The 25,675-nt window shown below is 40.1% G+C and overlaps 1 protein-coding gene across 7 annotated transcripts in view; it reads left to right on the top strand.

Annotated features, from left to right (window-relative positions):
• Positions 1-25,675, top strand: part of LOC101736234 (ATP-binding cassette sub-family C member 4) — a 63,270-nt gene that overhangs the window by 26,413 nt on the left and 11,182 nt on the right. For all 7 annotated transcript variants that reach the window (XM_038016007.2, XM_062672593.1, XM_062672594.1 and 4 more), the window contains 14 exons: positions 6,598-6,802; positions 9,470-9,692; positions 11,611-11,767; positions 14,811-15,013; positions 16,786-17,025; positions 17,977-18,148; positions 19,097-19,239; positions 20,151-20,303; positions 20,874-21,067; positions 22,009-22,212; positions 22,480-22,688; positions 23,166-23,323; positions 23,759-23,985; positions 25,036-25,186. In XM_038016007.2, coding sequence (XP_037871935.1) covers positions 6,598-6,802; positions 9,470-9,692; positions 11,611-11,767; positions 14,811-15,013; positions 16,786-17,025; positions 17,977-18,148; positions 19,097-19,239; positions 20,151-20,303; positions 20,874-21,067; positions 22,009-22,212; positions 22,480-22,688; positions 23,166-23,323; positions 23,759-23,985; positions 25,036-25,186 — 2,639 coding nt within the window. The remainder of the gene's footprint in view (positions 1-6,597; positions 6,803-9,469; positions 9,693-11,610; positions 11,768-14,810; positions 15,014-16,785; positions 17,026-17,976; positions 18,149-19,096; positions 19,240-20,150; positions 20,304-20,873; positions 21,068-22,008; positions 22,213-22,479; positions 22,689-23,165; positions 23,324-23,758; positions 23,986-25,035; positions 25,187-25,675) is intronic.

The raw sequence follows: 25,675 nt of genomic DNA, 5'->3' as shown, positions 1-25,675 counted from the left end.
CACAGTCCTCGTGACGGGAACGGAATCGGGAGCGCGACCGAGCTTCATAACGACGGGACGGTGGTCTGAATCTAACTCTGAAACTACTTCGATCGAGTGTAAGCGCAGAGTTACGTTTTTTAATAACGCTATGTCGAGTATATCCGGGCGATGCGCGATATTTAGCGGGTAGTGAGTCGGGATTAGCGGAGCGACGATATCGAAGGCGAGATTATCGACTAACGCGTCAAGCCGCCTGCCATTCGGGGTTGTGGTGTGTGAGTTCCACCTAATGTGTTTACAATTTAGGTCGCCCGCCAGAATGACAGAGCTCCCCATGCCGAGCAGCGCCTCGATATCACTGCTTAGAACGATCTTATCCGGTGGAAGATAAACGGACGCGATAACGATCGACGCGTGTCCCGTCAGTGAGATTCGGCACACTGATGCTTCGATATTAGCGAGCGCGGGAGGATCGAGTGGGACGCAATGCAGGGCTCTTCTGTAGTAAATGACGGTACCACCACCACGAGCAGAGAGCCTGTCGTTCCTGACCATGTTATAGTTCGCGATTTTAGGGTCACGGCGCGCGGGCTTAAGTAGGGTCTCCTGCACTAAAAAGATATCAATTTGATGGTCACGCAAAAAGTCAGAAACCTGATCACGCTGATTTGCGAGACCGTAAGCGTTAAAAAATCCTATCGTTACGGATAGGGGCTTTATTCTACTTATATACGCCATTGATTACCGGCGGAGTGTGGGGAGGACGTACGTATTTAATGACGCGTATACGTCGGCGTATTCTTGCACAACGGCGATAAAGTGTTGTGCAGTGGAGGCAGAGCGAATGGCTTCGCCCAAAGCGTTAACGCGCTCAAAGTTGATCGACTGAAAGAAGTCGATCGCTAAAGCGAGATTGTCGGACGCGGTCGGAGGGCAAGTCGCGGGAGAGGGACGAGTCGCGGGGGCGGGACGAATCGCGGAGGAGGGAGTTGTAGCCGTGTTCATGTACGGCAGCGGTTTCGCCCAGGCCGAGACACTGGGCACCGGCGCCGGAACGAACGCTGGCTTAGCCTGCGACACAGAGGGTGCCGAGGCTTTGATGTCTGGGCCGGAAGCTCGGAGGCGGTTTTGGCGGGCGACGCGGCGATTTATTTTCGGGGCTCGGGGGCATCCGCGGTAATTTGCGGGGTGACCCTGTGTTCGACACAGGACGCAGCTAGGCGGTTCTGTCGCGGTTTTTTGATCGCGAGTGCATAGGGCCGTGGCGTGATCGCCTAAGCACTTGACGCATCGGGGGCGCGCGTGACAGTTACGGGAAGAATGCCCGTATAATTGGCAGTTATGGCACTGGCTAGGTGTGCCTTTCTTGTGTGGGGTTTCGACTGCGATTCCGGAAAGGCTACAGACCGTTCGGATGTTGAATATTTGCTTACCCTCGGGGGTAGGCTGGAGGGCGACGAGAACCATATTATATGGCTCCCTTCCGCGGCCTGTGTGCATGCGGTGTACGGAGTTAACCGGTAGGCCTTGTTCGAGAAGGTCGGCCTTGACGAGCTCGGCATCCAACTCTTTAGGGATGCCACGTATAACGGCACGGAGTTCGCGCTCCTCCTGGAGCGTATATGTGTGGAAACTTATACGCTCCTTACGGAGGTAAGAAGAGAGGGCCCTATGGTCGTCGGATGTTCGAACCTTAATTTGAATGCCGTTCGCGAGGTTACGGGCATTCGTGAAATTGATATTTTTGGCCTTAAGGGCCAGGGAAACTCGTTCCCAAGCTGCCTTCTCTTGAAGGATTACCGGGGGAGGGGTCTGGGCTTTATTTTGTGCCACCGGACGCGGCGACGGAGTGGCACGGGCTGGAGGCGCAACGGGAGTCTGAGGGCGGGGGCGCGACGCGTTCGCGGCTTTGCTAATTTTAGCGGCCGCGGGAGCTCGAGACTCCGCGGCACGCTTCTTACCCTTTTGCACCAGGGTGAATCCATCCGTCGATGAGGCGGGAGCGAGGTCGACCTCCATCTCCGAGTCAGAGTCGGAGGACGAGGAGGCGGGCGCAGGTGACCTACGAGTAGGTGTTTTGGACGGCGCGACGGAGGCCGCGGATGATCGCGCTGCTGGAACGGTGACCACGGCGGACGACGCAGCAGTTTTACTCGCCAGTATAGGCGACGCGGGAACGGCAGGCACGACGGAGGCTGCGGTGCTCGATGCAGAAGCTTTGCACGCAGGTACAGGCGACGCAGGAGCAGCGAGCTCGGTGGAGTCCACGAGAGGGCTCGCAGTGTGATCGGCCTTGAAGGCCTGAAACTCGGAAGTGAGCTTTGGGTAGCGAAGCCGGAGAAATTCCGCAAATACAGCGTCCATGATGTCTACGTGCCCAGGTGGGGCTACCCTGGGTCTTAGAAAACACTCGCCTTGCGGCGAGGCCCCAACTTCTCGGACCTGAGCGGTTCTATTGAACACAGGTGGCGATGCGGCACGATTACTGCAGGACAAAGAAAAATCACAACAAAACGGAAATAACAAAAAGAAACAAAACAATTAAACTTCCAGGAAGACAGTTTGTCGGCAGATGTACCACGAACACAGAAATAACAAAAGGAAACAAAACAAATAAAAACTTCCAGGAAGAGCACTTAGTCGGCAGATGTACCACGAACACAGGCCGCGCGAACAATGGCCGGGCTAACAAAAGCCGGGCGAACAAAGGCCGGGCGATCGAGTGGTCGATGAGCACGTCCGCGCGTGACGGGTGCCTCTATCGGAATGATGACTTAAAACGTATGAAGTCACCGTTGCTTCGTTTCGACACGTAAGAAAGACAAACAAACAAAGACACCTTCACACTCATAATATTAGTGCAGTGTTGCGACCGCAGCTCATAGAATAAAAATTGTTTAATATTGTAATTTTGTTGTTATCACACAAATCCTTTTGTAGTTTTGTCTTTTTCTTACTATTTACCAACTCAACGTACACGAAAAACACCTGCATCAATATAAGCTTACATAATAACGATAACCTAAAAGTCGGCAAGTCAATGGAACAAACTGTTATTTTTATTATGTACTAGCGACCCACCCTCGTTTCGCTTCGGAAACATTAAATTTTATTATTGATAGCTGAGTCCCGCGATGCTACCCGCGGTTATTGTCGTACCGCGGATGACGCCGCGGGACGAATCTAGTCTAAAAAAAGTAGCCTAAGTTACACCTTATATCATCAGCTACCTGTCAGTGAAAGTCCCGTTAAAATTGGTCCAGCCGTTCCAGAGATTAGCCGGAACAAACAGACAGACAGACAGGCAGACAAAAATTGTAATAAATGTTATTTTGGTGTATGTACCGTATATACCTAGTCAGGTCATAAGTATTGTCACACAGTAAAAACTTTTCTTTTAGAATGCTGGCCACAAAAAAGTTTATTAAATCGAATTTAGAATTGTTCATGAAAATAAAAATGTATACTTTTAGAATTTTACTCATTTTTAAATATAGAGTGGACGCTTAAAGAAGACCAACCGTGTTGCAGTTATTGCGTTGCATCGTTGCGGTTACGCGCCAATTCAAATTTTTAACATACTGAAAAATTTGAATATAACCAAAAGATTCGTTTATCGTACCATCAAACGATACAATGAAGACTCTAGTGTAGATGACAGGTCAAGAAGTGGTCGCCCTCGGTCTGTTAGGACTCCAGCAGTGATAAAAGCTGTGAAGGCGCGAATTCAAAGAAATCCCAAACGCAAGCAGAAACTGTTGGCCCTTCAGATGGGGTTAAGCAGAACCACGGTGAAAAGGGTGTTAAATGAAGACTTAGGGCTTCGGGCATATCGAAGAAAAACAGGACATCGTTTAAATGCTCGTCTAATGGATCTGAGACTGAAGAGATGCCGCGCTTTGTTGAAGCGGTACGCGGGAAAAAAATATCGGGAAATTCTTTTTTCGGGTGAAAAAATTTTTACCGTAGAAGAGAGCTACAACAAACAAAATGATAAGGTGTACGCACACAGTAGTGAAGAAGCGAGCAACCGTATTCCGCGTATCCAACGAGGTCATTTTCCATCCTCGCTCATGGTATGGTTGGGAGTTTCTTATTGGGGCTTAACAGAGGTACATTTTTGTGAGAAAGGTGTAAAAACGAATGCAGTTGTGTATTAAAATACAGTCCTGACGAACCTTGTGGAACCTGTTTCTCATACCATGTTCAATATCAGGCACTGGGTATTCCAACAAGATTCGGCGCCAGCTCATAGAGCGAAGAGCACACAAGACTGGCTGGCGGCGCGGTAATCGACTTCATCCGGCACGAAGACTGGCCCTCCTCCAGTCCAGATTTGAATCCGTTAGATTACAAGATATGGCAACACTTGGTGAAAAGGGCGTGCTCAAAGCCTCATCCCAATTTGGAGTCACTCAAGACATCCTTGATTAAGGCAGCCGCCGATATTGACATGGACCTCGTTCGTGCTGCGATAGACGACTGACCGCGCAGATTGAAGGCCTGTATTCAAAATCACGGAGGTCATTTTGAATAAACTTTAGTGTCATAAGAATCTATGTTTTGTTAAGTTCCTTTTGGTATATGAATGGTTGACATAATGAATAAACTTGTTTCAATTATTTTACATTAAACATGTGACAGAATTTATGACCTGACTAGGTATATTCATATGCATGTAGTAAAAAGCGGCTATTTCAATATTACAAACAGACACACCAATTTTATTTATATGTATAGATTAGAAGATAAGCAGACGAAGTGACAGTCTTAACTGGTGTTAAGTAAATAATGCAGTCAACTGTGAATCATGTGTTCGAAGTCCTAACTCTCATTTTATCTGCATTTCCAAAATAACGTTCAAAAATGATAATATTGAGTAAGGGTAAGGAAGCAATCGGTGTTATTAATATGCGTACTCGCTTAATTAAAGAAACAGCCCTCATAATAGTACAATCATGTAATTTGCTTCCATGAATTTACTGGTGGTAGGACCTCTTGTGAGTCCGCACTGGTAGGTACCACCGCCCCGCCTATTTCTGCCGTGAAGCAGTAATGCGTTTCGGTTTGACGGGTGGGGCAGCCGTTGTAACTATAATGAGACCTTAGAACTATTCTCAAGGTGTGTGACGCATTTACGTTGTAGATGTCTATGGGCTCCAGTAACCACTTAACACCAGGTGGGCTGTGAGCTCGTCCACACATCTAAGCAATAAAAAAAATAAAAAAAAATGAATTAATTCTGGATTTAATTTCGTAAATTAAATTCAGAGTGCATTGAAGTAATGTAACGTGAAGACACTTAACAACTGCAATCCATCGCATTTCTTCGAGATCGTCCAAGCAGCGTGCACCATTTGTTTTTTTTTTAAATCGTCGTATAATGTCGTATATACAATGCGCGCAATAGGTCCAAAACAAATTATGAAACGTCATTCCTTAGTAATATTGTGTTATATCATTAGCACTTACCACTTGTTCTGCCTGTTTTTTGTTTACAGTTACGTTTCTAATGAAACTTGCCCAAGGTAAAACAAAAACAACTCGAATTAGAATTGGAATAATATACAAAAACTCTTGAGTACATACACGAGCTTTTTAAGTATTATCATCTATATAAAAAATTGGAAACAGTTTTTTTTCCACTTTTCAAGAAAAAATGATCTCACATGGTAATCCACGTTACCACGTGAGATCATTCTATCTATTATGAGATTGACTGATTTCATGTGGCGTTGAGTCCTGTGTTGTAAGCACACACATGTATACGAATACAAAAAAAAATGGTTCAATTATTATTCTTTTATATTAAATTTTGTAAGAGACAATGAAGATCCGATCTGAACGGTCATAGTATAATTTCGATAATATTTTAAATCACCTGTAATAGATTCGTGTGTCAGTCTGTGTTGTGTGTGATATTGTGTTATGTGAAAGACTAAACGATGAGTTGTTTGAATTGTTGACACAAGTACGGGTACATACGTACGTAGTTAAAGTGAGCGACTAATTGTATTGTGGTGTCGTCATCGGTATCGTCATGCCATAACTGTGTTTACGACAACAACGTACCATCATTTGTGAATTTTTTAGCGGCATAATCTTATTCGGACTGTAAGGAAAACGATATAAATATAATTGACGATCTGAGAGTGAGAGATAATTGTATGTTGGTATTATTAAGAAGAAATTCGCGTTGAGGTTTATAGTCGGTACAAATATTGCCTTCTCCGCCCGTGGTAAAAGGCTTTGTTGATTTTCCTTTTATATTAAAGTAGATTATATATATATATATATATATATCTCGTATCAGTCGCGTAGTTCTCAGAAAATTGGAGATTATTTATTTCAAGATAAATATTATCATTATAACATTCCGTTAGTATGTTGATATATACATATATATAAAACAACAGGTTCCGAAAATAGACATAGTCTTGAAAAGAACCGGCGAAACAAGTTGGCTAGGCTTATCATATTACTATTTCAAGTGGAAACTTACAATTCAGAGATGGTTGCCAATAGAAAGCTTAATTATGTATTTAAATATTTTTATGTTATATTTATTTATATTAACACAACTTATGCCTGAAAAACACATTTTATCATTAACAGGATAGCTCAGCCAATATTTCTTGGTTGGCTGGTGGAATATTACAGCCCCGACAGTAAAATGACGCCCTCGGACGCATATCTCTGCGCTGCGGCAGTCGTAGTATGCTCAGCTCTTAATGTATTCGTCATGCATCCATATATGATGGCCATATTACACATGGGAATGAAGTTCAGGGTCGCTTGCTGCTCGCTCATCTACAGAAAGGTAATTATGAGAGTTTCTGTACAAAACACCAATATGGTAGTCGATTCCCGGCGGCAATTCCTACCGCGAATTAATCACGCGTCCAGTACGAAGTAGGGCAGCTGTTTTATTGAAACAATTATGACTTCAGGCTCATGCCTCAATGCGCGCAGAAGCATTCATGTTTCATCTACAGGCTTCGGCTACCGTTCTAACAATAGACCTAGAACGTGTCTTTTACTGAAAGATGTAGCTGTAAAGTTGTCGAAGTCATCAAATAGTTGACTTCACAAAAATTTTAAATAGATTGAAACGTATAAATCTGTTCAGAAAGAAGTAAGATTTTAGATCTTTCGGCAGAGAGATAGTGATCAAGATAAATAGACATAAGTCAATGGTATTCCGCTATCATTCCGCATATGTAGGCAAGTGAAACAGTGCTATTTATTTTATATAAACCTTTATTTAAAATACTAATCAGATCATTGTAAAATTAATTTCGATGCCATTTTCAAATTGTACTTTGAAAAATAAACTTTGTAATAGGTACAAAAAAAAAAAACTAAAGAAAAATCTATTAACAATACTTCTGTGTTTACAGAAACGGTTACACTCATTTAGAACTAATTGTTAAAGTAAATTGTTAGAAATTTAGTACATATTATTTCGATTATACTTGTTTAAAATCTGTATAATGGTGTTAATAATGTATAGTAATTAGGTTAGACTAATTGTTATCATCTCTCATTGTTATTGAGTTTATTAAAGCACAGTTCTATTAGATAACGCATCGTGAATATTACAGTCAGCTTAATACAGAAATGCTGTGGTAAACATAAAATGGAAAATACTATTTAAATGACAAATTCAATTGTGTCATTCTCACGACCGGATAGCTGAAATAATATGTCTGTATTCTGCACTTGGCTACTCCCTGATCACCACTATTTTCCTCATTCGAACGTATCGATTCTGGAATGAGTTAGCTGACGATTTTCAAAATTAGTATTCAGTGCTATATTTTTTTTTTATTGCTTAGATGGGTGGACGAGCTCACAGCCCACCTGGTGTTAAGTGGTTACTGGAGCCCATAGACATCTACAACGTAAATGCGCCACCCACCTTGAGATATAAGTTGTAAGGTCTCAGTATAGTTACAACGGCTGCCCTATCCTTCAGACCGAAACGCGTTACTGCTTCACGGCAGAAATAGGCAGGGCGGTTGTGCCTACCCGCCCGGAGTCACAAGAGGTCCTATTACCAGTAACGATTATAGATTGTGTGTATATGACAGGACTACCTCTGAAATCGTGTTAAACAAGCTGTAGAATTTTTTTATTCTTATTTTATTTGTTGTATATTTATAGTATTTCTAGAATTATCTTCGGTTTCCGCGACTCGTCGATAAAAACACAAAAACACAGTATTTAAAACTTCGAAAACAATATAAGGACAATAAAAAACAAGACATTAAACCGTAAAAGTGGTTCTAATTAGTATATCTAGTTTTATTTGTCACTTTTAGCATTCAAGATACTAAAAATAAATAAATTCTCATTTAAATTGCACGACAAAGGAACATTAGCGCAATATCTAATAAATAGTATTTCTTGGTCCATTTACATCCGTTTAGGATATAAGGAAAACTTAAACATAGATGCATATATTATATATATCACATACAAAACAATTTTACTATCAATTAATCATATAACTTTATAGTCATCAATCGTGTATTTCAAAAAAATAATAATGTTAGGAACATAAATATAAAATAGAATGCAATAAAAATTTATAATAAATCGCTCAGGCAGTACGTGCCTCTAGTTACATGGGCCACTTCCGTTGAAAGATAACGTATAATATATTATTATATAAGGTAAATGCAAAATGTTTCGCGTCTTGCCGTATGGTAAGATGTGTTAACCTTCAAACTTCCACTAGACTGCACACAGTAAACGGATCTCATCATTTGTTTTAAGTCAACAAAAAAGGTTCGCACAATGACGTAATTGGGAATTTAATATAAGGCAGGTATATCGAATTCCCAAATACGACGTAAAAATGAACATAAAAATGCGATTGCTACAAATTTTATTAATGAGTTTTAAAAATTCAATCAATCAATGATTCAAACCAATAAAATCACAAAAACTGTGATTTTTTTTTGTTAAATATCTCAGGCATAAAGGCAACTCAGATCATGATTCCGATATTGAAGCCAAAGACTAAATTCTCAGTTGTGAAACGAAAGTACTTACACTTTTTATACGTCCTGGCGCGTACTTATAATTGCTTCTTATAACATTACCGGATAATTTAGCGGGTTGGCGTAGTGTTAATTAAAACATTGCTCAATGAATAACATAATTAGAAATTCTATAGGTATTTATAAATAAAAAAGGTTCTAAAAGTTCTGAGATGCTTAAAGTGTTTGTGTTAGGATTCATAGAATGCTCTGTCTCTTTCTTACAAATCTTAAGTATAGAGTCGTTGCAACAGAACAGCGACGTCATTGTTCGAAGTAGGACGCACTTTGTCTAGCATGAAATGAAGACTTATAAATTCTTTCTGAACGGGTTTATATTTTGTTTTTGCCGGCTGTATTTATAGATAGCATTTTTATGGTGAAATAAAAAAAAAAAACAAGCAGATTCATTAATAAAATATTATTGTTTCAAAAACCAGTCTCTGCGATTATCCAAGACCGCTCTCGGCGAGACGACAATCGGTCAAGTCGTCAACCTGTTGTCGAACGATGTGAATCGTTTCGACGTCGCGGTGATATTCATCCACTATCTATGGATCGGGCCGCTGGTCACCGTGATCATCACATACTTTATGTGGCTGGAGATCAACTGGGCCGCGGTGGTCGGAGTAGCTTTCATGCTGGCATTCATACCGCTGCAAGGTTAGTCAACAAACATAATAGGATTACTTAAAATCTATTAATTGGAAAAGTATTATAATATTCCTATTATTTATTTCATTCCACAGACGTCCACAGCTTGACGTAGGCCTATTCTTTTTGAAATCTTTGTAAACAGGATCTTTGCGGTAGAGAGCGGCTTGACTCTGCCGCGGGCATTGCTGAAGTCCATGGGCGACGGTAACCAGTCACCATCAGGTGGGCCGTATGCTCGTCTGGCTACAAGGGCAATAATAAAAAAATAGGCGTTTTTTGTTTCGTTTGTATCTTTATTTCATTGCCTCGGTAGGCAGATGAGCATTCGGCCCATCTGATAGTCAATGGTTACCGTTGCTCGTGACCATCGTCAATCCAAGGAGCGCTGCCAACCTACCGCTGAGTTTCACAAACCTCATATGAATAAGGATGACATGTCATTTTCTATGAAGTTAAATGTCATCGAAAATATACGAGACACTAGTACTTTAACCTTTAGGACTAGCTCTTCGCCTCGATCTTGATTAATAAAACATTTTATACGTCCTAAAAAGCCCATACTTATCCAACAAGTTTACTAACGCAAAAGAAAATTAATTTAGAAATCACTAACAATCGAAGACCTTCGATACACTAATGAGCAGTACCGAAGTCTAATATAAAATAAAAAAATTCGATTGATTATTTACTTTAGTTTTCGCGTTCTTCATAATTAAAAAAACAATTTTTACTGTTTAATCTCGCGTTTTTTTTTAAATTGTGATTATATTTCGAAAACTTTACAACTTACATGGTCATAGACGACGTAGGAAATAATATAATGTGACCATATAATGAAAAAAAGGTGATGGTAAAAAACTATAATATAAAAGTAAAGTAGTTATGAATGAATATTGTAATAATGAATTTTGTATTTTTTTAAAAAACAATACTTTGTAATACACCGAGCTTGGTAAATAGTGCCATAAAACATTTTTGATTTAACATATATTTATTATGTATATTCCTGAAGTTGTTTGTACTTTGTCATTCAACACTTATCAATGTATAGAAAAAAAATAGCATAATAAGTGACTTTGTTTATTGAAAAAATTTGCGGTGTCAATGTTTTATACGTAGATAAATAATTGACTGTCCGTTTACGCTCAGATATCTATTGCGACCTTTGAAACTGCGATTTAAATACTATTAGTTTTAATCTACTTTCGGTGTCTTCTCGTTATACTAATGAACTCGACACGTAATGGTAGTTTCATTTGAGATTTTCGTTCAACAATTTGTGACGGTAGCCATACTACAACACAAGACGCACCACATATGACGTCACACGTAATGAATTATCTCCCCTCGAGTTCTGTGTAGTATGTGTGTTAATTTTGAAAATTATGAGGCGTCCGGTTCTATATTCTCAACTAAGTAACATTATGATAAAAAACATTTTGACAATTTCGATGCCTCCAATGAACACTCCTCTAACTCCAAATTCGTAGGAGGAGAGTTTAAACGAAAAAAGTTGATAAATATATCTGCAATAATAAAGATTTTATGGTTTTTTCTTGTGTAGCTAGCTGATTTACTCTTGCTTCGAACCCCATTAATAATGAATTTGTAATACTTTTAAAATAGTGAAGCGATTTGCGTGAAAAACGAAAATTTCAAAATTTTTAGTTAGAGTAATGTTCATTAGAGGCATCGATTTACACAAGCAAAGCGCCGATAGTTATCAATGCACGTTTAATGATAAGGTTAGAACGTGTGTGAATGTGAATAACAAAATCGCTGCACTTTGAACTATCTGCACTCGGCTTAAGCGATGAGATATTTTCTTGTTCAGATTATTGAACTCGCGGTACCTACTTTGTTTGTTGTTGTTGTTTTTTTTTAGTTTGTAATTAAACTAGACTTTACTTTTCCACATCTACAGCTTACTTGGGAAAGAAGACTTCGGTTTTGAGACTAAAAACGGCATTAAGGACCGACGAACGTGTCCGACTTATGAATGAAATTCTATCCGGTATTCAAGTCATCAAGATGTACACTTGGGAGAAACCTTTCGCTGACCTCGTCGCCAAAGCTAGGAAGTGAGTTAACATAAATTATATTTTCAAATGCCACATCAATTGTTTTCTATAGTGATGAATTATGAATTCGAATTTAGCATGCATGTATGTGTTTGATATGATAATGGGTAAACATATTATCGAGGGGAAAGGTTATTTGGATTAAGCGACATTTTTGCAACTTTACAGGAGGGCTATTTACTGTTTAATCAATTCATTAAATGTTAAATGAAGTTTAGCTTCGAATTGTTGATACTAATAACAAATAAAACGAACCTTTGATTATAAAGATAAATGTCGCGTATTAAGTAAAATGTCTTACCCGATCCTGCGGACAGAATGGAAAGCAGTCGACGTCGCCCCAAACACGTCATTTCGGATCTTCCCGATCCACTAACGGTGCTTTTAGGTACCTCAAGCACCGGTCATCGTTCTCGTCGAACCCGTCGCTTGTGACGAAGGGCTCTACGAGAAAATTAACCCTCAGACACAGCCCACTGAGTTTCTCGCCGGATCTTCTCAGTGGGTCGCGTTTTGGATCCGGTGGTAGATTCTGCGAAGCACGGCTCTTGTTAGGGTTCGTGTTAGCAACGTCGTCTGGTTTGAGCCCCGTGAGCTCACCTACTAGTTAAGGTTCCGCTGATATAGCCTCACAAGGCTATCAGCTTACGTAGGAAAAAAAAAGTAAATCGTCGGTTAAGCCAAACAACCCTTCACCCCTCGATATGAATACCGCTGTTCATTTCTAGATTACAATGTCGAATTCTCAATTGCATTGCATGGTTTCTATGCGGAAATAATAGACTGGAATGTTGTGACGAATTAAACAAAACTGAACATCGCAGAAGTTTGATTATCGATTTCTTGTATAACAGCATCTGATATATTTATAGTATCGAACGACTCTTAATTAAAGTTGTAACTGTCTGCGATCACGGACAGCGCGCTATCATCATATATAAACAAATCAATAAGATAACTATGGTCACTTATATAGTTGTGTAATGCATGTAGTTATGATTGTTTAGTTTAGAAAATGTAGTATGATTTTTGAAGATCCAAAGCCTGGATCGAGCAGGCCTGCTTCTAAAGTTTGTTGCTGGTAGGGCGTCTGTGTGCGCATAGATAAGTATCACGGCCCTGCCTATTTGTGGCGTGAAGCAGTGATGCGTTAAGTGTGAAGGTCACCGTCCGAACTAACCCATAGAGACAGCCCGCTGAGTTTCTCGCCGGATCTTCTCAGTGGGTCGCGATTCCGATCCGGTGGTAGATTCTGCGAAGCACTGCTCTTGTTAGGGCTAGTGTTAGTAAACTCTCTCAAGTTGAGCCCGTGAGCTCACCTACCCGTCCGCGCCTACCTAAGGTACGCCGGTAACGTTACGCAGGTAAGGTAAACCGGGAACACAAGAGGTGGTAGGACCTCTTGTGAGTCCGCGCGGGTAGGTACCACCACCCTGCCTATTTCTGCCGTGAAGCAGTAATGCGTTTCGGTTTGAAGGGCGGGGCAGCCGTTGTAACTATACTGAGATCCTAGAACTGATATCTCAAAGTGGGTGGCGCATTTACGTCGTAGATGCATATGGGCTCCAGTAACCACTGAACACCAGGTGGGCTGTGAGGTCGTCCATCCATCTAAGCCATAAAAAAAAAGGTAGAGAAAAAAGGATGGAGCAGCCGTCGTACTACAAAACTGAGTCTTAAAAGACATTTCTCATGGTAGGTGACAGTATTCGCGTTTTTGATGTTTATTGGCTCCAGTAACCACTTAACACCAGATGAACCGCAGACTATACTTCCTGCTATATTACATTATTCATAATACATGCGATGCCACCGTCAACTAATCGGCGACTAATACCGTACCCACGTTATTTAATGTAAAAACGCCTCCGACAGAAGATGACGTCACTGGCGATCCGTTATGTTTACAGAGTATTTAATATTACACACGCGTGTATTTCCGAGATAACCACACTGCACGCGGTAACCGTTGATTGTAATGCTTAAACTAGCGTTCGACCAATGATCGTAAGGTTTTCAACAATTTTGTTTTATAGATTTTCCCTTATGATTTATTAGCAAAATTATGCAAATATTTTTTTTTTTAAATCATGAGACTAAAACTAAAGATACTAAAACATAAAAGAAAAGTGAAGGGGAAGCATGGGGAAAGTGAAGGGAAATAACTGGAGTTTGTATTTAGCACAACAGTTAAATATTATCATTTATCTAAATGGACAGGCGAGCTCACAGCCCAAGCGGTGTCAGGTTACTACAGGCAATAGACATTCCAACGTGTATACGGCCGCCCACTCGTGAGTCATGAGGTCGAAGTCTCAATTTTATTGTAATGCATTCCTACCATTCATTCAAACAGAAAGACGCCCTGTAACTACTAATTACCCAAAGAAAATTTTGTACGCACGACCTATCCTGATGTATTTTATTTTTATTTATTTTTAAATTTACCACTATGAGTAGGTATCTTAAAATCAAACACCACATTAAATACCGTTCAGTACCAAGTGTTGTGTATGTATCTATATATGTTAGTTTTTTTTTGGTTTATCTTATGTATAATAATAATAATATAATAGATGATATTTTTTCGTCATAATTTTTTTATGTTATATGTTTATGTCTGCATAGCTCAATTTTTATTCTTTTAATTCACTGTCACCCATTTCGTCCGAGGCCTTACTGGTGGTTACTTATTACTGGTGGAAGGACCTCTTGTGAGTCCGCAGATATCACCGCCCTGCCTATTTCTGCCGTGAAACAGTAATGCGTTTCGGTTTGAAGAGTGCGGCAGCCGTTGTAACTATACTGAGACCTTAGAATTTATATCTCGAGGTGGGTGGCGCATTTACGTTGTAGATGTCTATGGGCTTCGGTAACTACTTGACACCAGGTGGGCCGTGAACTCGTCCGTTCACCTAAGCAATAAAAAGTCAGTTCGCATTGTCCCTTTAGCTACTAACAATACGGTAGAGGGGAAAAGGTCACCTATATATATAAGTTACAGTTAATACGTAATCTGTTAATAGTCTTATTTTGATTTCAGACACGAAATAAAACAAATCCGAGCGACGTCTTATATCCGAGGAGTGCTCACTTCGTTCATAATGTTCACGACGCGCAGTTGCTTATTCTGTTCGATACTGGCGTACGTGCTGGTGAACAATGTGATCACCGCCAAACAAGTGTTCGTTATAACGAGCTTCTACAGTATATTGAGGCAGTCCATGACCGTGTTCTTTCCGCAAGGTGAGTGACCTATATCTTCTTTTTCTCCACCTTATCCCACTAGGTGGGGTCGGCACAGCTAATTTTTCTCTTCCATTCTCTTCTATCAGCCGTCATCTCAACACTCACTCCTCTCTCTCTCATATCGTCATTCACACACTCCACCCATGTCTTCTTCTTCTGACTGACATATATGGTTTTTTTTTAGTCAGGAAATACATTTCACATGCTCGGGTCACCTCCCTATTTCTGTCACCAAACAACGTGTTTCGATTTGAATAATGAAACAGTTCGATGCCTCCAATGAACACTATTCTAACTCAAAATTTTGAAATTTTCGTTTTTCACGCAAATCGCTTCACTGTGTTAAAAGTATTACAACTAATCATTATTGATGGAGTTCGAAGCAAGAGTAGATCTACAAAAAAACCATATATAGCTAGTTACACAAAAAAACCATAAATATATCTGCAATAATAAAGATTGTATCAATTTTTTTCGTTTAAACGCTCCTCCTTTAAATCTACGAATTTGGAGTTAGCGTAGTGTTCATTGGAGGCATCGAGTTGTTACAAAATGCGGTTAAAGATTTAGACTGGGCTGGACTGGACTGCGCTCACTTTATAATTTTGATAGAATATCAACAAAGGGAAGACCTTTAATTGAACGAGTGAAATTGCTCGATCCAAATGATGTTTTTAGGAACTTGTATAGAGGCGTCCCTCGTATATCACGATTAATTCGTACCGTACGCACTATATCGATACTGTGTTAGACGAAACTTTAGAATAATATAAATAAAACCAATGCGTACTGTTATATCGAAATCGTGTCTTAAGGTTTAAAATTTTATGATAGCTTTTATAGTAGGCTCGTTTAAATTTAATGATTTTGTAATCGATGTAGGCTTGTCACCGCAATTTATTATACAATTATAAAATTCCAGTTTTTTTTTGTGGAATGAATTAAATTTTTGGTTCTTGTCAATCATTAACAAACTTTACCTTTAACCTTTAACTTTAATTCTCAAATATTGCCTTAGTAATTTTTTGTAAAAAAACAGTTATTATTTACTTTTTTTCCCTTTACTTTTCAAAATGTTCAAAACAAAACAAGCAATAACTTTTATCAATTCCATTTACAAAGAGATAAACCCATACTATCACTTCTCAAAATAGAATGAGAGATTTCCTAGTGACAATAAATAAAGTTATTCTTTTTTTTTATTGCTTAGAAAGTTGGGGATTTTCCTTATTGAACGCAATTAAAAAATATTCAAATTTCGAACCTGTATATTCGTTTTTTTGTAATCGTGTTAAATTAGAAACAATAATTCTCAATTATTGTACCGCGTAATATCGAAACGGTGTTTTACAAATACCGTGTTAAACAAGGTACGCCTGTATGTGTAAGCTTATATTACAAAATTAAATATCGTTAGCGAGATTCAGGCAATTGTGAAATATCTTTTGTTTTAAGATGCTATCTCTACATGTCCATAAAACTTTCTTCGATAATTGACTATGGAAAAAGTGAAACGAACCATCTATAGAGTAGGGGAATCCACGAATTTGGTTTCTGAGAAATGCTAAGCTTAGAATCTCTGTTATCCTTAATCTCTTTCTGATTTCATTCTCTCTCTCTCTCTTTTCTCTCTCTCTCTCTCTCTCTCTCTCTCTCTCTCTCTCTCTCTCTCTCTCTCTCTCTCTTTCTCTCTCTCCACCACAAAATGGGGAAGCTGCTGCACAATTGGAAGGTCAGCCTATAAATAAATGCTACATTATTCTTTAAAGGTATTGCTCAAGTAGCTGAAGCTTTGATATCCATAAAACGGCTTCAGAGCTTCATGTTATACGAAGACACAAACAAACCCGTTCCCGGACTGGCCGAGATACAAACCTCAACGAAACCCAAGGAGGTGACAAAGGATTCTCTGTTGCCCGCCAGCGATGAGTTGGATGTGAAAAAGGATGATTCGAAATTGACAGCCACCGGTGATAGTTCCACAGAAACCAAAGAAGCCAAGGGTAATGGTATGGATCGTTCTAGATTATATACTTGGTAAATAATAATTGAAAATACTATTTTTGGAAGGGCGTCTAGTGAGCCCGCAAGGATGCGTACCACCGCCCTGCCCATCTCTGCCGTGAAGCAGTGATGCGTTTCGGTTCGAAGGGTAAGGCAGACGTTGTACTGTAAAACTGTGACTTAAAACTCATGTCTCAACAAAACGTTCTTGATGTCTGTCGACTTTGGTAACCATTTAATAGGAAATGTGCCATGAGTATGGTAGAGATGAAAAATTTATGTTTTTTTTTTCCTACCTATGCGGATAGCCTTGAGAGGCAATTTCAGATTCTCCTTGACGTGTAGTTGAGCTCACGGGGATCAAACCGGAGTGTTGCTAACACTGGCCTTAGCAAGGGTAGTGCCTCGCAGAATCTACCATCGGATCGGAAACGCGACCCACTGCGAGAAACTCAGTGGGCTGTGTCTGTGGGTTAATTTACTCGTCGAGCCTTTCGTCGCAAGCGACGTATTCGGCGAGGACGGTAACCGGACCGAATTTCTGTAACACAGAAGTAAAGATCTGTTTACCTTATGTCTATTGTGTTGAAGAGATTTCCTAAGGTTTTTATTAATAAATATTTTAAAAAAATCATAGAATTTAGGTAAATATAACATAGTCAGAACAATTATACTGGTGGTAGGACCTCTTGTCAGTCCGCACGGGTACGTATCACCACCCTGTCTATTTCTGCCGCGAAGCAGTAATGCATTTCGGTTTGAAGGGCGAGGGCAGCCCTTGTAACTATAGGTACTGAGACGTTAGAACTTATATCTCAAGGTGGGAGGCGGCATTTACGTTGTAGATGTCTATGGGCTCCAGTAACCGCTTAACACCAGGTGGGCTGTGAGCTCGTCCACCCATCTAAGCAATGAAAATAATAATAATAAGAAAACAATTCGTTCTTTAAATCCAGGAAACGTGAACTTAGCCCCCATAGAGGCGAGCGAAGAGGACGAACAAGAACTATCGGCTCGCGTCGAAGAGGACTCCCGCGGCGTGAGACTCAAGCACGCCACCGCCAAATGGATACAGTCTCATCCGGAAAACACTCTCACCGATCTTTCTCTCACCATAAAACCGGGGAAGTGAGTATTAACGGTCTTATTTCTAATTACCTATCAGATGTTCATAACTACCTATTGTATGTAAGCTAAGTAACATATATATCGAGGAGTACAATTCTATTTAGTTTAAGCACATTTCGCTTAAAACGCGACATCTATCTTTGTAATTAAAGGCCCGTTATATTTGGTATCAGTATCAATACCACATAACACCAGGTGGGCTGTGAATTCGTCCACCCGTCAATGCAAAAATAAAAATAATAATAAAACTTTAGTCGTCCGTGACCAAGAAAACTAAATCATTATGAGATAATATAATGACTATAAAAAATGCGACAACTATACTAATATATAAATCTACAGTGATTTTTACGAATGTTCCGTTTATAACTACTGAACCATGCATCCGATTGACTTGAAACTTGGTATCCATGTAGAAAATACATGTACTTAATAGATAGGCTAATATTTATATGAGTGTTGGACTCCCTACACCAGTTGCGGGGGCGTTAATGATGAGAATCATTGTGGGGCAGGGAAATATAATAATTATGTTAATTTTAAATGCCCAGTGGAACGGACGGGTACAGCTAGTTATTTATATTACTATACTTTATGACACAGACCTAATTCATTGAACGCCAAGATTTAATTTTATGCACAACAAAATATAACAAGCAGGTATATCGCAACGATATAGGACGAGCTCAAAGCCCACCTGGTGCTAAGTGGTTACCGGAGCCCATAGACATCTACAACGTAAATCCGCCACCCACCTTGAGATATAAGTTCTAAGGTCTCAAGTATAGTTACAACGGCTGCCCCACTCTTCAAACCGAACGCATTACTGCTTCACGGCAGAAATAGGCGGGGTGGGGGTACCTACCGTGCGGACTCACAAGAGTTCCTACCACCAGTGAATTTATGATACGGGAAAATACAATACATTTATTGTAAATTATATTTCAGGTTAATAGCAGTAATAGGCCCAGTCGGAGCGGGCAAGTCGTCCCTGTTGCACGTGTTGCTACGGGAGTTGCCGCTCGCGTCGGGAAGCGTCCACGTCGGCGGAACCGTGTCCTACGCGAGCCAGGAGCCTTGGCTCTTTGCGGGTAACTTACAAAATTTAATGTTTTCATTTATCCGTGTAAAATGGAACAATAGATAAATTAAAGACATGTTGCTTTTTTTTTAATTGGCTTTGTAGGCAGACGAGCATACGGCCCACCTGATGGTAAGTGGTCACCGTCGCTCATGGACGTCAGCAATGCCAAGGGCAAAGCCAAGCCGCTGCCTACCATTAAGTACTCTCCGCAAGCCTCGTTTGAAGAAGGACATGTCATAGCGCTCGGAAAACACCGTGGAGGGGAGCACCGTGCTGTTGTAAGGTTTCTTTTCATTTCCAAATAGATGATTTCGGCTCTACTACCGATTATTAAGGTCCATCGACGTCCTCATACAGTTATTATCTATAGTCTGTTGATTGCTACTCTGTGCATCTCTAACTGCCGGACTTTTTGGCGGGAACGCGAGGAGTGAAGTTGTGTGATTTGTCTTAATTTTGTCTATTTAGTGTTTCTTCAAGTTTAAATGTGTAATAACGGTGGTTTATTAACTTAAGATCTGTGAATGTGGGAAAATGAAACAAAGCCGCTGGACATAACTTCTCGGGATCCTCCAAAAAGTCCACTGAAAAAATCTCAGGAAATGACCACCATGTTACTGAGATTATATTTCATCCTATATCATCTCATTTCATTTCATCCCAGTTGATTAATGTCTCAAATTAATCATCTTCATTTCATTTCACTCCATATCATTTTTCATAAAAATAAAAGTAAGAATATAAATTAAAATTAGACATCACCTAAAGGTCTTAGTTACCAGGTCATAAAATCCCTAAAAAAATCTATAACTGCCTAATACTGCCATCCAAATAAGAACGCATGAATAACATTGACGTTTTATTTTAAAATACGGTAATACAGTTCTAAAAGCTTGAACGTTACGTGTTATTTTAAAGGGAGCGTCCGTCAGAATATATTGTTCGGTCAGCCGATGGATCGTCCCCGGTACAACACGGTGGTGCGGCGGTGCGCGCTCGACCGCGACTTCGCGCTTTTCCCGCACGGAGACAAGACCGTCGTCGGCGAACGTGGCGTCAGTCTCAGTGGAGGTAACTATAAACAAAACAAAAATAAAAAAACAAAAACTGGTGCGCGTGCAACTTGGTGCACGTGAAAGAAGTGAAACTTCTAGTAGTATTGTGGTTTTCTTTATTTTTTCCGATTTTATACTGTGATGTTTTTCATTTTATGAAGTCAAGAGGTATACACAAGGACACGCATGTACAAACCCAGAGAGAGAGAGAGAGAGAGGATTTTTTTTTCTTGCTTAGATGGGTGGACAAGCTCACAGCCCACCTGGTGTTAAGTGTTACTGGAGCCCATAGACATCTACAACGTAAATGCGCCACTCACCTTGAGATATAAGGTCTAGTATAGTTACAACGGCTGCCCCACCCTTCAAACCGAAACGTATTACTGCTTCACGGCAGAAACAGGCAGGGTTACCATTAGTAATAAGAAAATAATAGGACGAGAAACTGTAGAAAACAACCTAGCTCGCTTTGTCCTTTCCCTCTGACGCTATGTCTTTTTTCTCACTGTCACTCGAGTTAAATTTTACTTTCAACGTGTCTAAAGAACTTTGACTTCAAAAAATAAATAACGTATTTAATCTTCAGGTCAACGCGCCCGTATATCTCTGGCTCGCGCGGTGTACAAGCGCGCCGACATATACTTGCTGGACGACCCGCTGTCCGCCGTCGACGCGCACGTCGGTCGGCACTTGTTCGAGTCGTGCGTGGTCGGCTACCTGCGGAACTCAACGCGGATACTCGTCACGCATCAGCTGCAGTTCCTCAGGGACGTCGATCAGGTGAAACTATTGAAGTTATACTTCTTTAGGCGCCTTATGAAAAATTAATGAGAGTGAAATTTTACGATGCGCGCGCACCGTGACACAAAATTAACATGAATGAAGTTGCCCACTAAATCGCTCATTACAATACGACCGACGTAACTTGGCGAGTCTGAATATACCCGCAGGTGAACTTTCGCGCATGTACAATCGTAAAAAAAAGTGTTATTAGCATTCATTTTTTAGTAATATAAATGACAAAATTATTATTTAAAAGTATTAACGTTAAATATTTATTATTAATTATTTAATATATAAAAAAAAGAAATAAATTTAATAAAAATAAAGTTTAACTTCTAACGCGCGTACATAAGTACACGCACCCTTTTTTATATGTCGGAGAAGCCACAATTATTAACACCATCGTGAGACATCGTAGGGGCGAATAGGGTGAATATGTGGTCTTAGAATAATTTAGAAGTCTTCTCTTGACGTTAGCGAACGAAAACGAATGACTGTGCTTAGGATGCATGTACCGCTCTTCTAGAAGGCTGGTTGGTAAGTGTCTCTCTGTCATAGCACGAAGTTAGCCGAGTTCCGACGATACCGCTATCGTGCTGCCATCTCTCGGGAATCGTGCTGCGCTTCCTTTAGTTACCAAACTAATGACCGTCTCCGACATATATATATATATATTTTCGTCTGCCTACAAAGGCAATAAAAAAAAAAAAATTTCGTTCGCTTGAATAACATCGTACTCAGTCACCCGCAGGGAGCGGTCTCAACTAATATCTCTTTTCTGCAAATTTCTAAAATTCAATTGTTTATGAAATAGAACTAATAAAAGCGAAATCTCTTTCAAAAATCCCTGTATAATAGTACCACCTACTTCCCCGTGGGTGTCACCCCTACTAGATAGTAAAAAAAATCTCAAACAAAACTTACTGTGTTTTTTGCAGATAATAATATTGAAAAATGGCACAATAGCGGCGGCCGGTAACTTCGATACTTTGAGCGCGTCTGGTCTTGATTTTGCGACATTGTTGGCTCGGGATCAGCACGAGGAAGAGAAACCGACCGAGGCCGCGGTCCTCACCGACACCGAGGATAATAACTCGGTTCTCCACGGAAGCTTTAGGAAACGACAACTGAGTATTCATTCCGTGAGTATAGTATATATGACAATAGTTACTGGTGGTAGGACCTCTTGTGAGTCCGCACGGGTAGGTACCACCACCTTGCCTATTTTCTGCCGTGAAGCAGTAATGCGTTCCGGTTTGAAGGGCGGGGCATCCGTTGTAACTATACTGAGAGCTTAGAACTTATATCTCAAGGTGGGTGGCGCATTTACGTTGTGGATGTCTATGGGTTCCAGTAACCAATTAACACCACCCATCGAAGCAATAAAAAAAAAATTTGAACGTCTTCAGGTGAGCTCGGTGGACAACCTGACGGCGACGGCGCCCCCGGAAGGCACCCGCGAGGAGGCGGAGATGAAGTCTGCGGGCGCGGTGTCGGGGCGCGTGTACGGCGCCTACCTGCGAGCCTGCGGTAACGCATTCGTGATCACATTGATGCTGCTTGTCGCCGTCTTGGCGCAACTACTCGGTTCTGCCTCCGATTGGTGGACCAGCTTCTGGTAATTTCAGTTTCTTAGACCAAGAGAAACACTATAGTATATGAGGTATAAAGGTGACGCTGCCTAAGTCTAAATGAGGTATAAAGGTGACGCTGCTTAAGCCTAAACGGTGGTCACATTTGGAATATTTAATAATAATAATAATTAAAAAAAAAACTCAAATTTGTATACACCACTACTACTACTAGTTTACCCTTTGACGAATGTCTTTGTTCTTCGATATTGTCGAGAATGTGATGCGTAACAAAAGCCCACTGAGATTCTTACCGGATCTTCTCAGTGAGTCGCGTTTCCGATCCAGTGGTAAGTGGTTAGCAACAACGTCAGGTTTGAGCACCGTAAGCTCACCTACTAGTTCGGTGAATCTAGAATAACCCATCAAGGTTACTTGAAAAGGCAGAAAAAAAAGCTAAACAAAAGATTGAAAATAGAATTAGAAATTAATAGGTAACATTATGTTGAAATATTTTCCGACAGGGTAAAGTTAGAAGAGAAAAATTACGCATCTCATACGTTGCGCACTTTCGATGATCGAAATGAGACGGGAAGTTTACAAGCCGCGGACCCTAGAGTCGATAATGCGATCTTCTCTGACGTCGGCCTGTCTCGCTATGATTGCATTTATATTTACACTGGTAAGTTTTACAAACGACTACAGGCAAATGGTAGTTCATTTTACAAATTGCTTTCTATCCATCTGTAAGTATAGGAATTAATATCTTCCATACCTCCCTTTACCTTTTTCTTCTTTATTTACCTAAAAGTGGATGAACATACAGATTTCGTGTAGTGGGGATGAATAATAGAAAAAATGAGGTACCGCGTGATATCGATCGCAAAAACAATAACTTTATTTATGAAAAAAGAATTGTGCATTTTTCTAACGACGACGTTTGGTCATGAACGTAGACTATCGAAAGTGTACAGATATTACAATATCCATTCCCATTCGTTTTTTTTTTTCTATGCAACACACAGACAAGAAAGCGTATTATTCAAATAAGTCGAATTATTTTTTATTATTTTACGTATGGATTTGGTTTATAATTATATAAATGTGATCTATCTAGGTATCGTAGCGGCTCTGGTAGCGGTCACGTTGCTGCGTTCGTTTATGTTCTTCTGGATAGCGATGCGCGCCTCGACCCGCCTGCACAACAACATGTTCGCGGCCATCACCCGCGCCCCCATGCGCTTCTTCCACGTCAACCCCTCGGGCCGGATCCTCAACCGCTTCTCCAAGGACATGGGCGCTGTCGATGAAGTGCTGCCCTCTGCCGTTATTGATGTCCTACAAGTACGTGTTTATTCTTTTTTTTTTATAAGAGATTTTATGTCCTGGTAACTAAGACCTTTAAGTCATGTCTTATTTTAATTTATATTCTTATTTTTATGAAAAATGATAGTAGGAGTGAAATAAAATAAAGATGATTAATTTGAGACATTAATCAATTGAGATGAAATGAAACGAAATGAGATGAGATGATATGGGATGAAATATAATCTCAGTAAAATGGTGTTGGTCATTTACTGAAATTTTTCAGTGGACTTTTTGGAGGATCTCGAGAAGTTACCTCCAGCGACTTTGTTTCATTTTCCCACATTTGTGCACTTTCACAGTTATTAAATAGTTAATAAACCACCGTTATTACACATTTAAACCTGAAGAAATACTAAATAGACAAGATAAAACAAATCACACAACATCACTTCTCGCGTTCCCGCCAAAAAGTCACGTGTTTATTCGAATTCAACATATGAATGATTACACAACTTCAATTTGCCAAACTTGCGATGTACTTTTCGAAGCTCAAAGACATCGCTACTACGTACGTCTCTAGTTACCTCGAGAATCAATCCGAAGTTTCCATTCTAATATATAACACCTTCCCCGCGTGTAAAAACTGGTTACAGTATTATGGTAGTAATCTAGACTGGTGGTAGTAGGACCTCTTGTGAGTCCGCGCGGGTAGTTACCATAACCCTGCCTATATCTGCCGTGAAGCAGTAATGCGTTAAAAGAAGCAGTAAAAGCTAGCACCACTAGAACCAACATCTTGTCTTTTATTTATTTATTGCTTAGATGGGTGGACGAGCTCACAGCCCACCTGGTGTTGAGTGATTACTGAAGCCCATAGACATCTATAACGTAAATGCCGCCACCCACTTTGTGATATGAGCTATAAGGTTTCAGTATAGTTACAGCGGCTGCCCCACCCTTCAAACCGAAAGTACTTGCTTATTGCCATCGAAAAACTAAATCTTATTTTAATTATTTTTTTTTAATCTAAATTAAATGTTAAATTGTTATTTTTTAATACATGTTAATAAAATTGTTAATTTTCAGATTGGTCTGTCGCTGATCGGTATCGTGGTCGTGGTGGCGATAGTGAACTACTGGCTTCTGGTGCCGACGGTGGCGATCGGCGTCATCTTCTACGGGCTCCGCATATTCTACCTGGCCACGTCGCGGAACATCAAACGCCTCGAGGGTGTGAGTGAGTGACCTTAACGCATCCAATCTATTTTCATATTGCGAAGAACAACTTCCGTATAGGGTAAACCGTCCTATAGTTGACACATTAAAAAAATACACATAAAGTTTTATAAATGCTACAGTGTTAATAAATTTTGTTATTTTTTTTAATTTATTGATGCACAAAACAAATTACAATCATTACAGTACAAATTAGCTAAATCGTACAAGTAGTACCTAGATCTAATCTGGGTTTCAATGTAAATGGTATATACACTCAGCAAACCCGTATTTAATGTACACAGCTTTGGCTATTGAAAACAAAATTACAAATTACGAATTCCAGTGAATAAAAAAAAATACTTGTGGTAGGACGTCTTGTGAGTTCGTACGGGTAGGTACGACCACTCTGCCTATTTCTGCCGTGAAGCAGTAATGCGTATCGGTTTGAAGGGTGAGGCAATCGTTGTAGGGTTAAAAGTGAGACTTTAGAACTCATATCTCAAGATGT

This window comes from Bombyx mori, chromosome 15, assembly GCF_030269925.1.
Source record: "Bombyx mori chromosome 15, ASM3026992v2".
Lineage (NCBI taxonomy): Eukaryota > Metazoa > Arthropoda > Insecta > Lepidoptera > Bombycidae > Bombyx > Bombyx mori.
This window is presented reverse-complemented; position numbering and strand designations above follow the sequence as displayed.